The 15980-nt window shown below is 44.8% G+C and overlaps 2 protein-coding genes across 5 annotated transcripts in view; one reads left to right on the top strand and one right to left on the bottom strand.

Moving 5' to 3' along the window:
• Positions 1–4753, top strand: part of camk2b1 (calcium/calmodulin-dependent protein kinase (CaM kinase) II beta 1) — a 68970-nt gene extending 64217 nt beyond the window's left edge. For 3 of the 4 annotated variants that reach the window (XM_030738489.1, XM_030738488.1, XM_030738490.1), the window contains 4 exons: positions 2216–2291; positions 2373–2467; positions 2710–2943; positions 4177–4753. In XM_030738489.1, the coding sequence (XP_030594349.1) occupies positions 2216–2291; positions 2373–2467; positions 2710–2942 (404 nt within the window). In that variant the 3' untranslated portion in view covers position 2943; positions 4177–4753. Of the gene's footprint in view, positions 1–89; positions 180–766; positions 911–1510; positions 1688–2215; positions 2292–2372; positions 2468–2709; positions 2944–4176 lie in introns of all 4 variants that reach the window. The other variant, XM_030738491.1, reaches the window with a different exon arrangement.
• A 9359-nt stretch (positions 4754–14112) lies between these two features.
• Positions 14113–15696, bottom strand: LOC115786034 (nuclear factor 7, brain-like). Its single transcript, XM_030738037.1, has one exon. It carries the CDS (start codon positions 15576–15578, stop codon positions 14157–14159), a length of 1422 nt encoding a protein of 473 aa, XP_030593897.1. The 5' UTR covers positions 15579–15696; the 3' UTR covers positions 14113–14156.
• Positions 15697–15980: the final 284 nt, after the last annotated feature.

A 15980-nucleotide genomic window follows, 5' to 3' on the forward strand; every position in this document is an offset into this window, starting at 1 on the left:
GTGTGTGTGTGTGTGTGTGTGTGTGTGTGTGTGTGTGTGTGTGTGTGTGTGTGTGTGTGTGTGTGTGTGTGTGTGTGTGTGTGTGTTAGGGAAGAGCTTAGACAACAGCTCACTTAAGGCGCAGTCCAGCACAAGTTCCCAACCTGATAGCTCTCAGGGCTCCTCAGCTGCTGTGCACTGTAAGTCAGCATGGCCCCCAAATGCAGCCTGTAACACACTCAAATGCTCCAGTAGAAGTTAACTTTGACTCAATTACTTTCTGCGTGTTTTGCTCGTATTAAATGCAGTCCCCGCTTGTATTAAAAACATGCATCTGCTCCCACGCAGAGCCACTAAACCCTCACACCGCCTTGACTCATGCAGCCTTATCTCCATTTCTGCATCAGTCTGAAACTAACAATTTAAATACTGAAAAGCGAACAGTTCTGAAAAACCCATGCGGTGCTCTATAAGAGTGCTCCTCTACCATCCCTTCCTCCTGCCACCCACGCCATGTATGATTAGGGTATCTTTGTCTCCCTCTTGTGGACGTCCATGTAGTAACATCACGGTTCTCCTCTGTTCCAGTTCTTAGCATGAACCCTGTCTTTGTTTGAGATTAACTTTGTTTTGGAGAGCTCTGATTAGATATTCAGCACCTCAGAGCTACAATAAATGAGGTGTTTGACAAATATGATTTTTTCATATTAATCTGAGAGGACTGTCCCGGACAAAGTCCCATTCATGTTCCGTTTCATTCCTCGTGTCCTTCCCTTCCTAAATTCAGCTGCTGCAAAGTTTGCTGACCTGTTGGGCTCAGTGCGTAGGGGCTCAGGGCCCGTAACTGACGGAGAAGGGAGATCCAGCACTCCGCCCCCCTCTGTCCTCTCCGCCCCCTCTCCTCCACACCCCCCCGCTGTCCCCATGCAGAGTAAGTAGATACAGATAGAGAGCACTACATGGCAACCAGATGAGGAATATATCTGTGTGAGTTAGCATTTTTCCTCTGTCAAGATGATGCATAAAAAGATGCACTGATACTGGATACTTTTCTGGTTATTTTAAGAGTTTTTAAAATTACTTTTCTGGGTGGAAAAATTGTGCAGAAGAGATGCAAACCTGAGCTGCACATTTCTAAATCTACCTGCAAATACACAATCAAGCTGCATGTAGTGTAGTTAAGGTTTTCTTTTTGCATAATCATTGTTGAGTATTATCTGTTTATCCTGGTAACATTTTAGTTCAGTGCTACAGAAAAACAGTCCTTTTTTTTATTGTAGTTTTAATAAATATCTCTTTTGTGATGCGCACAAAGGGTTTATGCTAAATTATTTTTAAGGCTTTTTGTGTAATCCTGCAGTCGTAGTGATTACAATAATGTAAGTTAAGTTATAGATACAGTGACCTTAAATACTGAAACGGATTTCCTTGTTTATGCTCCTTTTCTCTGCCATCTTATTGTTTTTAATCTGTTTTTATCCATCCATCCATCCATCCATCCACCCATCCACCCTGCCTGGACCGCTCTCAGTGTCTCGGCTCACAGACCTGGTAAGCAGCGTTCGCAGGGCGCCGGCAGCCTCCGCGCCCGAAGTTGATGCTACACCGGTGCCGGTACCTAGCGCCAGGCCCGCCCCTCCACCCGCACACACCACTTCCCCACCTCCCCCTCACCCCCCCTCCAGCCCTCCCTTGTCTTCCTCCCAGAGTGAGTACTGAGTGAGACACCCCATCCCCACGCATGGTAGACAATCAGGAGGCCTGTTAGGATGTCAGAGGGCACCTGTTTGTTCATTCAGGTGTTCTGATTGGGCGAACAGGCGTGCATAGATTGAAGTACTTTGTGTTAAACATGATGCACTTTGCTGCTGAGCCTTGTTAACCTCCTCAGTGCTCTGCCACAGAGAGCACCGCTCTATCCGACTCATCGTAATGTGCTTGAATGTACAGGTGACTCTGCTGTGGTCACACAGGGAGAAGCGTGTGTGTGCTCACATTAAGGTGTGTTTGATCTCAGTCTGAATTAACCTGCTGCTGTTCTGCTGCACACGGATTTATTTTCTCTGTTTTTCTGGCTCAGCTGGGCGATGACTGCCTTCGCCTGTCGTTCTGTGAATGAGTGAAAATGATTTTTAAACTAACAGAAATGAAATGATGTAAAACTAACTGCTTCCCATCTTGCCGTCTCTCTCGTGGTTACCTCTGATTAATTTTTGCTCGCACGTGTTCTCTGCAGCACGCAAACAAGAAATCATCAAGATAACCGAGCAGCTGATAGAGGCCATCAACAACGGAGACTTTGAGGCATACGCGTGAGTCTGCGTGTGATTGTGTCAAATGCATCATTTAAAGTTGTTTGGCGTCTTTAACATGTGCGTATTCGTCCTCTTCAGTAAGATCTGCGACCCTGGACTGACTTCGTTTGAGCCGGAGGCGCTGGGAAACCTGGTAGAGGGAATGGACTTCCACAGATTCTACTTTGAGAACCGTGAGACTAATTGATTCATTTTAGTGTGAAGTCCTAAACCACAGAGTGAGATTCATACAGACAAATATCCCACAGCAGCTCGTTGTTAGTAACACGAGATGTTTACCTGCTTTTTTCCTTTTCCTAGTAGTTTGAATTCATTTCTGTTGTCTAAATTCCATTATAGTAGTAACACGGGTCATGCTGTCATTATTGTTGCTGTGTCATCATCTTTGATGAGGATGTCCTCACCGTCCTTTCAGTTTTGGCTAAGAACAGCAAGCCGATACACACCACCATCCTGAACCCCCACGTGCACCTGATCGGCGAGGATGCCGCCTGCATCGCCTACATCCGCCTGACTCAGTTTGTTGACAGCCAGGGTCGGCCGCGGTCCAGCCAATCAGAGGAGACTCGCGTCTGGCATCGCAGAGACAGCAAGTGGCAGAACATCCACTTCCACTGCTCAGGCGCTCCAGCTGCGCCGCTCCAGTGAGGTACGGACCGCAGGACTGAGTGACCGACAGCAGGAGCTGACAAAGATGACACCAGTAATAGAATATTTGTTTGTGGGCATTATTGTAATCCTAGATTTACTTTCAGTGCATTTTGGTTCTCTTTGCTTGTTTACATTGATTAATAGCAGAAAGCATAAACAGTCTGGCCAATCTAAGCATAATCAGCTGCTTATATAGTTTGTATTTTATACCTGAGAGCAGCCACTGCACTGACTCCTTCTGCACACAGTCCACCTTAAGCTTTCTGCATGTGAGGACCCACGTCACGCACTGATGTGCAGAAACAGCGGCTGAGCGAGCGGCGAGTGAACGTCATGTGTGCTGCTTCCTGCTCACTCTGAGAACCTCGTCTGTGGAATATATTTTAATTGGTGCGAAAAGCCCACTGTTTCCTGCTGCGTGCTACACAAGAAAATATTCCAACCTGATTCCAAACATTCTTGTGTTTAGCCTGCTAGAGGTCAATGCTACTCAGTGTTAATTTTGTTGATGAACTATTTTTGTCATAGTTTTCATCAGTGACCCTTTTTTTCGTGACAAAAATGAGACGATAACTAAATAAAAACTACCTAAAATGATAAAAACGATAACGAAATTAATTGACACTTTCGTCAACGAATGAAAACGAGACGAAAATGCTTGGCAGGAACCACATCCAATCAGAACTTATTTCATTTTGTGACAGGGCGGGACAAGGTTTAATTTTGTGTGTGTATAATGACTAATTCAAGGGAAATTAAGAAAAAGCATTTACATTTTACACCCTTTATATTTTAGTCGACTAAAACTGAAACTATTCAGATGACTAAATTCTTACTAAAACTAAATCAAAGTTTGCTGTCAAAATTAACACTGATGCTAGTTAGCTGCCCTTTAACCTTTAAAGTAACAGTAGCAGTAACAGACTGAGCTGCTCAGTGCTAGCAAACAGGCATCATGCCTGCTGCCTCCTGGCTGCTCCATCCATCCATTTAAATGCATCTGCAGTGACCGTTTCCTGCTGTGTGCTGCATGTGAGGAACAGCTGTGGAAAATATTCCAGCTTGATTTTCCCCCAAATTTTCAACGTTCAGTTAAGTTTTAACTAAGATTTGGCATCAAACTAAATAAGCCCGATTTTTGAAACCATTGTTTCCATGAATGTGCAGCTCGGTGTGTGCCGTGCTCTCCGTGTTGTTGGATTTATTCGGCGCTCCTGTTTTTCCTTCTCAGGGTGGAATGCTGGAGTTTTGTCTGTCAGGAGTGCTCTGCTGGAGAGAGGAGGAGGATGAGGAAGGAGTGAAAGAACACGTCCAGTGGCGGTGTGGGGGCTCTTTATCCTTCGACAACAAACCCTCCCTTACTGGACGCCCGGCCTCGACCCCCTCCCAGCATGCATCTCTTCTTTTACTACTACTCGCCCCCCGTTTGTCGCCTGTCCCACCACACCTTCCGACAGCCATCGAGCAGCAGCAGCAGCGTCCTCCGCCGCCCGGCTTCCTCTTCTTCCCTCCTGGGTGTTTGATGGGGGTGGGGGTGTTGTGCAGCAGTGGGTGTGATTCCTTCTTGTGGTCTCTTTTTGTGACACCAACCCTTTTGTCCTCCTGTGAATCCACACTTGTGTGACATAAACACTGCACTGGAAATACAGTATGTAAAGTTTTAAGTAAAATCTATAATTATCATTACTCTGTTATTATTATGATTATTATTATTACACATTTGCAACTGTATATGTAATTTGTATAATTCAGAATTCTTGATGCCAGTGGTTTTTAGAGTTAAAGAAATCTTTTTGTTTTTTTCTTCGATCTTTTTAAGGAAGCATGCCCCCCCCCCCCCCCCCCCCCCCCCCATATTTACAGTGGCTGTTTTTTATTGTGGCTCTTAAGTGGAAAATGATATTGGCAGTTTTTGTAATTTGCTTCTTGTATGTTAGCTATAACAGAGCGCCCTACTCATGGTTAACATGTTTGTTTGTTTGCAGCTTTAATTTTATTTTGTTGTTATTTTTGGGCTTTTTTTGGAAGGGGGTGTGTCTGATGGGCGTCCATGCAGAGATTGAGCCCTCGTGTGTGTGTGTGTGTGTGTGTGTGTGTGTGGTTAGTGAAGCGTGTGTTGGTCCAGTCACGATGAGTCGTACGGTTGGAGGAACCTGTCGTGTTTTCCCTTGTTGCAAACTAAAAGGCAGGAGAACGGGTTCTCCTACTCAACGTGTTCCTGCATGAAATCAGAGCGACTGCATGCAGAGAGTGTTGGGAACACTGGGAATGCCTTGATCTCCGACTTTCTGAGCTGACGGGTAGAAAACGAAGCGTGTGTGTGAAGGAAAAGTGAATTGCTGACCCGTCCGTGTCTCTGTGAGCAGGAAGCTGATGCTGTTACTGAGCACACAGAAAGTGTGTGGTGAAACCTCACTGCTGATGTTGGAGGAGACACTAATGATTAGGAAGGGTTAGGAAATAATTACAGTGCTGCCTCGTAGGTCAGATAAGGATATTTTGGCCTTTGTGAAGTGGGAATAAATGAAGCATTTATTCAAATTTAGTGTTTTACTTACAGTAGATGGAGATCAGTATGCCCCTAGCTGGGGGGGGGGGGCACCGTCATGGAAGCTAATGAATGCACCTGATTAACAGCCCCCGTCCACAGAGGTGCATTATTAAACTTCTATGCTGGTATTCCTGCCTGCTTCTCCAAACTGGGAAGAGAGACCCCGACTGTGGAAGGACCCCCACAAACAAACTGACCTGTTTAAATGGGGCCGACTGTCCCCCCCAACAACAAATAATAATGTCCCAGTGCTGAAGCAGTCAAACACTTCTCAAGTTTCATGAGAATAATTCACACCAAGCAACTTAATGTGAATTAGAACAAAATGAATTATTAAGAATTATTAATGGATTTCAAACAGATCAAAACTAAACGGTGTCAGATCCACGTGTTTGATCTCAGTGATTGTCTCGTGTATGAAGGTAAATGACTGCGTATGTTATGAGAATGAATCAGATATGATAAAGATAATTTGGTCACAGTGGCGGTGATGCACCTCGCTGTCCTTCGCGCTCGCTCGTCTGACTCGTCACATAAATGAGCGTCAGCCTCCACCTGCAGATGCTTTTGGGCAGAGGAGCTGAGGTCGGTGCTCGGGGCGGAGAGGCTCAGCTGAACGCTAAAATCTGACGATGAAGAAGGAAGGACGCGTTCGGCTGCTCGTGTGTCCTTTCAGTACAGTCTCCTGCCACAGGTGCAATATTTGTGTGAGTGTGTGTGCGCGCATGTACGTCGGTGGCTTTGGGTGTGTATTCTTTCTGAGCCTGGGAGGATATTTTGGAGGTGTGTGTTGTGTGAGCGCTGAAATGAGAAGGCTTTATTTTTGGGAGGACACATCAGTCCCCTGCCTTCAGCCCAGGACTCTGTTTCCATCTTATTTGTGTTCATGCTGTTACTTTGTTGCTCTCTTTTGTTTGTGTTACAGTAAAGTGTTATCAGCTTTTTAAGTGCCAGCGGTGGCAGGACTGAATGGATGAACTTTGCAGCACTGAAAACTGATTTTGTGGAGCTTTGACTTTAGATCAGCTCCACTTTGCTCATCCACCATTGGCTGCCTTCACATTCGTCTCACCCCTATTGGTCAGACCGAGATCTAAAAAGAGCGGGCAGTCGTCTTGGTGAACGGTCCTCAGGTTTTTATTGATTTTGAATATTTATTTATTTATTGTAGTGGACATTTTTACGGAGCTTTTTTCTTCCTTTCTCTTCGTTTTCCTCTTGTATAATTCATGCACTTGTGCACGTCCTGTCTGCAGCTGCTTAAAGAGACGATGCTCCATGTAAAACAGGACTGCTTTTAAAGGGATAGTACACCCAATCTGCATCCTGCATCTGTTTCTGTGCAACGACCAACATGGTGCAAATGACTTTGGCTTTTTCTCTTATTTTTCTTCTTCACATTTACATTTTGGCTCTTTTGTGTCCATTTGTCCTCCTTCCTGTCATTCCCACTTTGCCAGAGTGGGACACCTGTTAAATCCATGTGATACAGGACTGTATTTAGTGTGAACTATCCCACCAAACACTTCACAGCCTTTTTTATAGGATCCATTCTGTCAACAACTGTTTTCCCTCCAAGGTGAACAACAGAGACGTTGTATCTTCCTCATGTCTCATCCAGTGATGATGTTCACGTCTAGTTCAGCCTGTTCTGATGCGGAAAGGTCAAAGGTCACCAACCATGAGCCCGACCCCCGTCCCAAAAAGAAGAAAAAGCAGCATGTACAGTACAAAGGTGTTGTTCTTCTGTTCTTCTTAGTGTGTTTCTAGCCTTGAAACTGATTCTAATGAGATTCACATATTTACACTGAGGGAGGAAACAGTATTACACACCTGCAGCTACCAAGCAGAGCAGCTGGTCTTTTTGTCTTTGCATGACAGTCAACAGGACACTTTGTTTCTACTTGTTTTTGCTCTTTGCCTTTGATTTGACTTCATTTTCTACTGAATGCTGGTATACTCCACCTTTCTCTATTTTATCAGCTTTTTAAGTGCATATAACTATTTTTGTCTCCACATGATGTGATGAAGATGATTATAATGAGAAGGAATATATATAGACTGCAGCACTGAGGATGACTATGAGGAAGTTGATGATGATGATGATTGTTTCACATGCTTTTCTATGGGGCTCTGTGCTGTCAGTGCAGAGCGGCTGCCTTTTGTACATAACTGAGTGACGATGAGGAGCACTCGCTGAGCATCAGCAGCAAGAGTCACTGCTGCTGCAAAGAGGAGAAGCTCCAGCAGGGGGCGCTGTCACACACAGTAAAGCACACACAGATGGCAGACTGATGCTTTTAATGCAGCTGCACAATAACTTTAGAGTCAGATCAAACAGACAATCCAGTCAGAGACATCAGCAGTTCATCAGTGTAGAAGAAGAAGCAGCTTCCAATCACAGTATTGATCAGGGCTGCACAGGCGGGACTAAAATGGCAGCGATGCCTCTAAGAAATGAGGATTCTGTATGAAGGGTCACAGATGAATGAATGAAGAGTGATTAATTGTGCAGCCCGACACACAAACAGCATCAAGTGTCCTCCTCTGAGGTGAGTGTGAGCTCTGCTGCCTTCCTGTCCTTTAATCAGATGAAGCATCAGCTGCACTGACACCACTGAGTCGGCTTCTCTCCGTAGGGTGTCTTTCACTCTTTTCCCCACTCTCTCTGTTCCCAACCTTCTTCCATGGTTTCTCTGCAGTCGCCTCTTTCTGCTTCCCTTTGTCTCTTTTTGTCCCTTTGGGTTTCTTCTGTATAATAATATTAATCCTGCGCTTCTCTGATTCTTCCGATTATTGCTGTGTTCTCTTACGTGCTACACGTGTTTCTCTAACTTCAAGAAAATGTGTTACGGTGTTATCAATAAAATGAGAGTTTCAATAGAAAATTCAGCGTCCTTCAGTGTTTACAGACACATCAGACTGCAGCCAGGCTTTGATTTTTTTATTGCACAGAAATAACCCAGGAGATAAATGACCTCATGTTTCTGACATTTCCATCATATTTGCTCAGCAGGTGAAAAACAGGAAATCCACCATTAATGAGCCGAAATCCTGAATATGCTGATGTGCTGTTTCACATCTGACACATGAAGGGAGAGTTTACAGAAACACATGGAACAAAGAGCAGCTCCACCTGAGCAAATGCTCAGAGATGAGCAAAGAAATGTTGCTGTTCATTCACAAACACCATCAATATGTTTAATCTGAGCACTGATCATCGCACTGAGTCACTCACGTCCAAATGTCCTCATCAGGCTCAATGTTAGCACCACTCGCCTGATGAGGCTTTGATGGACACGTTTATTGAGGCCATCGACATCTACGAGACGTCAGTCAGCTGTTCAGGAAATCGTGCCTCTGTCATACGCCCTAAATGCAATAATACTTGAAAGACTCAAACAAAACGGATCCAAGTAAATCCAGACTGGAAACAGACTGAAATGAAACTGAATTCACTCTAAAAACTCTGCAACAGGTTCAATTGTGTCTGACATCATCGAGCAAACACAGAATCGTCAAAGATTTGTACAAATGTAATAGATAAATGTAATAGATAATAATGTAATATGTAATAGATAAATGTAATAGATTACTGTTCCACTAACAAATTAGAAACCACACTTGTCTCTTTAGATGCAGAGAAGGCATTTAATCGGGTAAATTGGAAATTTCTGTTAGCAGTTATATACAAATTTGGATTTGGTTCATCCTTCACACTATACAGCTCCCCAAATGTATGTGTTAGGACAAATGATCTTACTTCCCAAAGCTTCAGTCTGCAGAGGGGCACCAGGCAGGGCTGCCTGCTTTCACTTTTTGTCATTTTCATTGAACCACTAGCAGCAACAATCCAACAAAATGTAGATATTAAAGGAATTCAAACAGAGAACACAGACCATAAGATAAGCCTTTATGCTGATGATGTATTACTTTTCCTCGGGAACCCACAAACCTCTCCTCTGAAGACAATCACACTTATAGATAAGTTCTCATCTATATCAGACTACTCCATCAACTGGAGTAAATCAACAGTTTTTCCTCTGAATTGTAACTTTAAAAACACCACGACTACCTCACTACAGTTGGGCAACATCAGATATTTAGGTGTTAATTTTTCCTCCAGGCTGTCAGACCTGGTACGGTTGAATCATATTCCTCTATTAAAAACAATAGAGGATGATCTCACATGCTGGAACTCTCTATCTATATCTCTCATGGGGAGAGTTGCCACAGTAAAAATGATGATTCTACCTAAAATCAATTATCTGTTCTCACTGATCCCTAATAAACCTTCTGTTATTTGGTTTAAGTCACTAGACTCAAACATTTCAAAATTTTTATGGAAAAATAAAACCTCAAGAATAAGTTTGAAGCCTTTAAAAAAGCTAAAATGCAGTGGTGGTCTAGAACTTCCAAACTTTTATTACTATTTCTGAGCCAATAGATTGCAGTGTGTTTCAAGGTGGATCAAATCAAGCCTGTTAGACAGCCTGTGGATGGATTTAGAACAAACACTCTGTGGAAAAGTGAAGATCTCTGACTTACCTTTCATTAGCTCCAGTATTAAACATCATAACTGCTTTAAAAGTCTTAACATAAACACCCCTGACAGCCTGGGTGGCTTAGTGGTGAAGCCGGCGCCCACATACATGTGATTTGTGAAGCTGGGTCTGGTGTACCACGGCCGCTGATGAAATTCCACCACTATCAGCGAACTGTTTTGGCTAGGACCTGGCATCTGGCTCCACAATGCCCCCACCTCTCGTCTCCGTCTGCATTCCCTCCTGACCTGACCTCACCTACCGCCGCTGTCCTAGCTTTACATGTGCAAATGCTTTGCTAAGGTGGTTTTTTTGGACCCTGGTATAGTGCTCTTTTTGAGCACTGTACCAGATGACTTTTTTTTAACCTAACTTCCCCATGATGTGTTGTTTTCTCCTCCTGCCAAAGGTAGCGCTGCAAGTCAGCTGCATGACCCCAGGACACATATCCCCCCATGTGTGTTGTGTTTTGTGTATTCTTGGATGGTGTTCTGTAACTGCAATTTCCAATGTGTGAACTTGTTCACCCACATGGCAATAAAACTTCATTCATTCATTCATTCATTCATATGCCGCGTTGCGGCGCAGGTTCACGTCCCGGCCCATCGCCAATTTGCCCGCGTGTCTTCCCCTGTATCTTTCCCCCATTTTCTCTCTCTCTCTACTGTCGATAAAAGCCGCTGTGGCCAAAAATGCAAAATAAAATAAACAGCTCTCTGACAGCCTGGTGGGAATTTTTAAAGGTAACTAAGTCTTCACTTATACCATGTAAACTGACACCCATTTGGAACAATCCAGATATATGTCAGACAAAAAAAGTACCGAACTTTTCAACATGGAAAGAGAAAGGAATAAAGAATTTAGAACATGTTATTCAAAATGGAACCTTTATTTCATTTGAAGAACTTATTTCAAAATATGAAATTAGCAATAGCAAATTTCTTGAATGTCAGCAATTGAGGTCCATCATACAGGCAAGGTTTACTTTAAATAATTTAAAATTAGAAACCCCTGTATTGGTAGCACAATTTCTAAATCTTTATACCCCTAAATTATTATCAAAAATATATAAGTTATTATTAAAAATGAATGATTCAATTTCCCTCCCAACTGCAAAATGGGAGCGAGATCTTTCCATCAACCCAGATGAAAACTGCTGGACACAGATATGTTTAAACACCTTCAAAATGACTAAAAGTCCAAATTTACAACTTATACAATACAAAACTCTCCATAGAACACATTATACAGGACACAGGATGTTCCAAATGGGCCTCAGAGACACAAATATATGCACCCACTGTTCAGGCAATCAGGCTGAAAACTATATGCATGCTATTTGGTCTTGTATGCCTGTTCAGAGGTTCTGGCAGACGATATGTGAGGACTTATCCACATGGTTTAATTGTGATATCCCAGCTTCACCAAAACTGTGCGTTTTAGGTGATGTAAGTGAATTACACATGGAAACAAATATATCACACACAATTCTTACTGCCTTATGCATCGCTAAGAAAACTATCTTCATAAATTGGAAATCAAAAAATGATTTATGCATTACTCACTATAAGAATCTACTTTTAGAGCACATTAGTCTGGAAATGATGTCTGCCACCTCTAAAACCAACTAGCCAAATTTGAATCTCTCTGGTCCCCACTGATCAGCTCCATCACACGATAGGGGTGACCAGCTGTGGTCTTGTCTTGCGGTGTACCCGGCAGGTGGATGGGGGTGGGCTGGGGGATTCGTGTGTCTGATGGACTGGAGACGGTGGCTGCCATTTTATGGTTTCTGTGTCCGGGCCCTGGTTGTTGGTAGTAGGGGCTTGGACAGATGCTCTTATGGTCTTGAGGTGTGGGGCTGGGGGGCCCGTGGTGGTGGGTTCTGGCCCCGTCCAGGTGGCCGGCTTCCTTTGCAGGGGCCAGAGTGCTGGGTCTGGGGCCCTGGTGCCCAGAGTTGCCCGTTTCCCGGTTGGGCCCCTCCCTGCACTGGAGGGGTCTGTGCCCCCTTGGGCGCGCCGCTATGTGGGGTGGGTTGGCCCGCATTGGGGTGTCTGGCTGGCATGCTGGGATTCTTATCCTGACCCTTCCCCTCCTCCCACTCATTTAAACATCACATTACACACACGTAGGTTCTTGGGGGAGGGGGGCTCGTGCTGCAGTGAGTAGGGCCACCTCCTTGGCTCTGCTCGCTGTGCTGCATGATGTCCCACTCCTCCTTTTTCAATTGCATAATACAGTTCACAACACATCATAGTACATATAGGGCCTTGGGGGGCAGTTGTGTCACACAGTGGTTAGTGGGTGGCACTGCTGAGGTGGCCCCACTTGTCTGTTCACTGCTGCCTGCTCCTCAATTTTATTTACATTTTAGACATTGAGGGCCTTGGGGGGGGTAGTGTGGTTGGGCGCTGTTATTCAGTGCTCATATTACATCTGTCCCTCCAGTTTTAATAGCACTGTAGTTTTCACACAGTCATACACATCCTTCTCATTACATACACTCACATCACCCCAAACACTTTGAGTGGGAGGAGGGGGCGGGCGGGTCTTCTCACACCCCAGTTTCATGCACCCCGCCTGGGGTTGGGACTGGCTCGTTGTTCGGGGCTGGGTTGGCTGCTTCCCTGGGTTGCCGCTGGCTCTGTGCTGGTACCCACTCTCCCACACTAGGTGTTACGTGTGTGTGTGCATGAGTGTGTGACTGGTGCATGTGGATGTGCGTGTGTGTGTGTGCGTGTGCGTGTGTATGTGTATGTGTGTGTGTGTGTGTGTGTGTGTGTGTGTGTGTGTGGACAGCTGGGCCTGGGTCTATAGCTTGCCGAGCCTTGGCACCTGTGGGACGCAGCTGCAGAGGGCAGGAGTTACCCCTCCCTACTGCTCCACGCTGCTCCCCACTGGTCGTCACTGCCGCCCCTGGGGTGTGGGTGCCCGTGGGTCCTGGGGTGCGTGGCCGGATGTCTTGGCGTGGTTTTTGACCTGCTCCCTTGTTGGCTGTGACCTGGGGGTGGCTTGGGCCTCTTTGGCATGTGGGGGGGGGCTCTGCCGGGTGTCGGGCTGTTCTCGGGCGCCTGGGGCCTCGGGGGCCGCCTGCTCGGCTCGTGCTGGGGGTGCCGGCCTGCGGGGGGGCTGCTCGTCGCCTCTGGCTCTCTGGACTCTTGTCCTTTGGCCGTGAGGGCTCCGTCTGTGGTCTCCCTTCTTCCTCCTCTGGGGTGTGCACGCGGTTGCCATCAGGATGTGGCCTCAGGTCTTCTGAGCTCCTAGTGGGCTGTGGATGGCCTGGGTCCCCTGGGTCCCTCCCTATTCACCTCTGGATTGCGGGGCCATGGTTGCAGTTTCTTACCCTCATTATTGAGTACATTGCATGACAGAGGCGCATACACACATTACTGCAAACAATAAAATTGTGTGTATGTGTGTGTATATGTATGTGCATGTGTGTGTGTATGGATGTGTGAGTATGTGTGTGTGTGTATATATATATATACTTTTCTTAGATTATTTTTATTTATTTATTTCCTTTCTTCCTTTTGTTCCTCTTCTCCCCCCACTTTTTCTTTTGTTCCCCCCTCTTGTTCTTGCCCCTTCCTCGTTGCCTGTCAGACCTGGCACAAATAACTAAATAAAAAGATAAATAAATAAAAATACAAAAATTAACAAGAATAGCCTATAGAAAACTTATAGAGCTGTTCTTGTAAAAGAAAATTTGTTTGGTACATCAGTGCATTCGGATCATCATTACGATGGCGAAAAATGCCAGATTTGACCAGCTTTAAAAAAAATTTTTTTTAAAAAGATTTGTACAAAAAACTAAAAGTATGAAATATATGAGAGTCAACACTGGCATGCAGAAAAATGACTAAAATTTCAGCAGGTTAAATTTTAAGAAACAAAATCAGACCAGTCAGATTCTTCTGTGGTTTTTATGTATATTTTGTACAGATTTATTCTTAGGGGATGTTTTATATTTACAAACAACAAATGTCAAATAATTTGATGAAGGACCAAAATTCTCATTCATTCTTTAAGCAGTAGTTCTACATTTTAGCTCCTCTGAATAATTAACTGGAATTCCTGGAAGAAAAACAATAATCAGCACACAGATTATTTAAAAAATCAGCTCAAAGGTTTCAGTGAATGACAGATTTTGATATCACAGGTTTTGGCGTCTCCTGATTTTCCAACACTGAAATATGGGAAGAGTTTCTCAGTGAAAGTGTGTCTGTGAGTGCAGATGTGAGTCATGTCTTCAGGGTTGTAGAAGGACACCTCCCCCCTGTCATAGTCCAGCTGGACTCTGATCCTCTGGAGACTCTTCTTCACTCTCACAGTCTGACCATAACCATCAGTGTATTCTCCAGCTTGATGGTCTAAACACCAGAATCCAGTCTCTGGAGAAACAGATGATTCATTCTTGTCAACTGACTCTTTAACTAAACCCAAAATCCAGTCAGGATGGTCTCCCACCTCCACCTCCCAGCTGTGTTTCCCTGAGCTGAAGCCCTCAGAGCCTAAAACATTGACATACTTAGTGTTTCTCTCTGGATTGTCAGGAAGCTGCTGCTTTGTGTCTCCACGTCTCACACTGGTCAGATCATCAGACAGACAGAGACAGGGGTTTGCAGTGTTTGGGTCCAGAATGACAGGACTGAAGTGGAGCTCCTCCTTGATCTTCTCCCACACTCTGAAGGACAGGTTGCCCAGGTGTTTGGCCACATCTATCAGAGCTCCTGAGAGCAGCTGTGGATCTGACAGTGAGCTCTGGGCTCTGCTCTGAGTGGCTTTATAACTGCTGAGGAATGGCACGCTGTGTTTCTGCAGCTCTTCTTCAACAGCAGAGATGCTGTCTGACAGAGAGGAGATCTGCTCCTCAATCATCTTCATCTCTCTGCTGATAGTCCTCCCCTTCTGCTCCTCTTCCTCCCTCAGAGCTGCCAGTCTGGACTCCTCTTCCTCTCTCAGGAACTGGTGGAGTTTGTTGAACTCTGCTCTGATCTGCCTCTCTGTGGACAACAGCTGCTTCTTGGAGTGTTCAATCACTTCATTGTAGGTTTGCTCCACTTCTTTGTATTTGTTCCTCTTGTCCTGCAGAGACTTTAAGGCAGATTTCAGCTGCTCCTTCAGGTCACTGACTGCTTCTTCTACAGGAACCACTTTGTGACCATGATGGAGAGAAAACTCACACACAGGACACACAGCTCTATCTTCATCCACACAGAACAGTTTAGGCTCTTCTTGGTGTTTACTGCACAGTGACATTAATGTCTTCTCTCCCTTTTCTGTCTCAGATGATCCAGCTTTTTGTCTGCCAGCAAATGAATCAGCAAGTTCTTTCAGAGCAAAGTTCACAAGTGGATTATCTTTAGAGGATCTTCTCTTACAAATGGGACAGTTTTTGTTTTTAGCTTGTTCCCAGAATTTCTGCAGGCAACTTGAACAGAAGCTGTGGCTGCAGCTCAGAGACACAGGATCTCTGAAAGTCTCTGTGCACACATGGCAGCTCAGGAAACCTTCAAGAAGAGCATCTTTCTCAGCCATTTGATCTTAAGTATCTGTAACTCACCAAATTGCTGTTTGTTGAACCGTCTGATTAAAATCCTACAAATGTGTGTTTTTCAACAGAGATCTGACGCCCTGTGATGGTGTCTCAGCTCAGTTTAAGGTGTCGAAATTTAGTTTCACTTTCATGGATCACAGTCACGTGATCAACTCTTACCTGCAGGGAATGCTCTCATAATATCAGCCTCCACCAGAGGGCGCTGCCAGGGTGTCATTCAGGTAGTTTTCCAGTTTGTGCTCCACACAAAAAACTAACAATGTATCAAATGTTGAGCTCTCGTGTTTTGTTGAAGCAAATCAAATGTAAAAATGGCACAAAGAAGGTGAGGCTGTGGTGTTTCAGTGTGCTGAGCAGCATTTCAACAGGCTGAATAAAGGAGT

Source organism: Archocentrus centrarchus, chromosome 9 (genome assembly GCF_007364275.1).
Source record: "Archocentrus centrarchus isolate MPI-CPG fArcCen1 chromosome 9, fArcCen1, whole genome shotgun sequence".
In the NCBI taxonomy this organism is placed as follows: domain Eukaryota; kingdom Metazoa; phylum Chordata; class Actinopteri; order Cichliformes; family Cichlidae; genus Archocentrus; species Archocentrus centrarchus.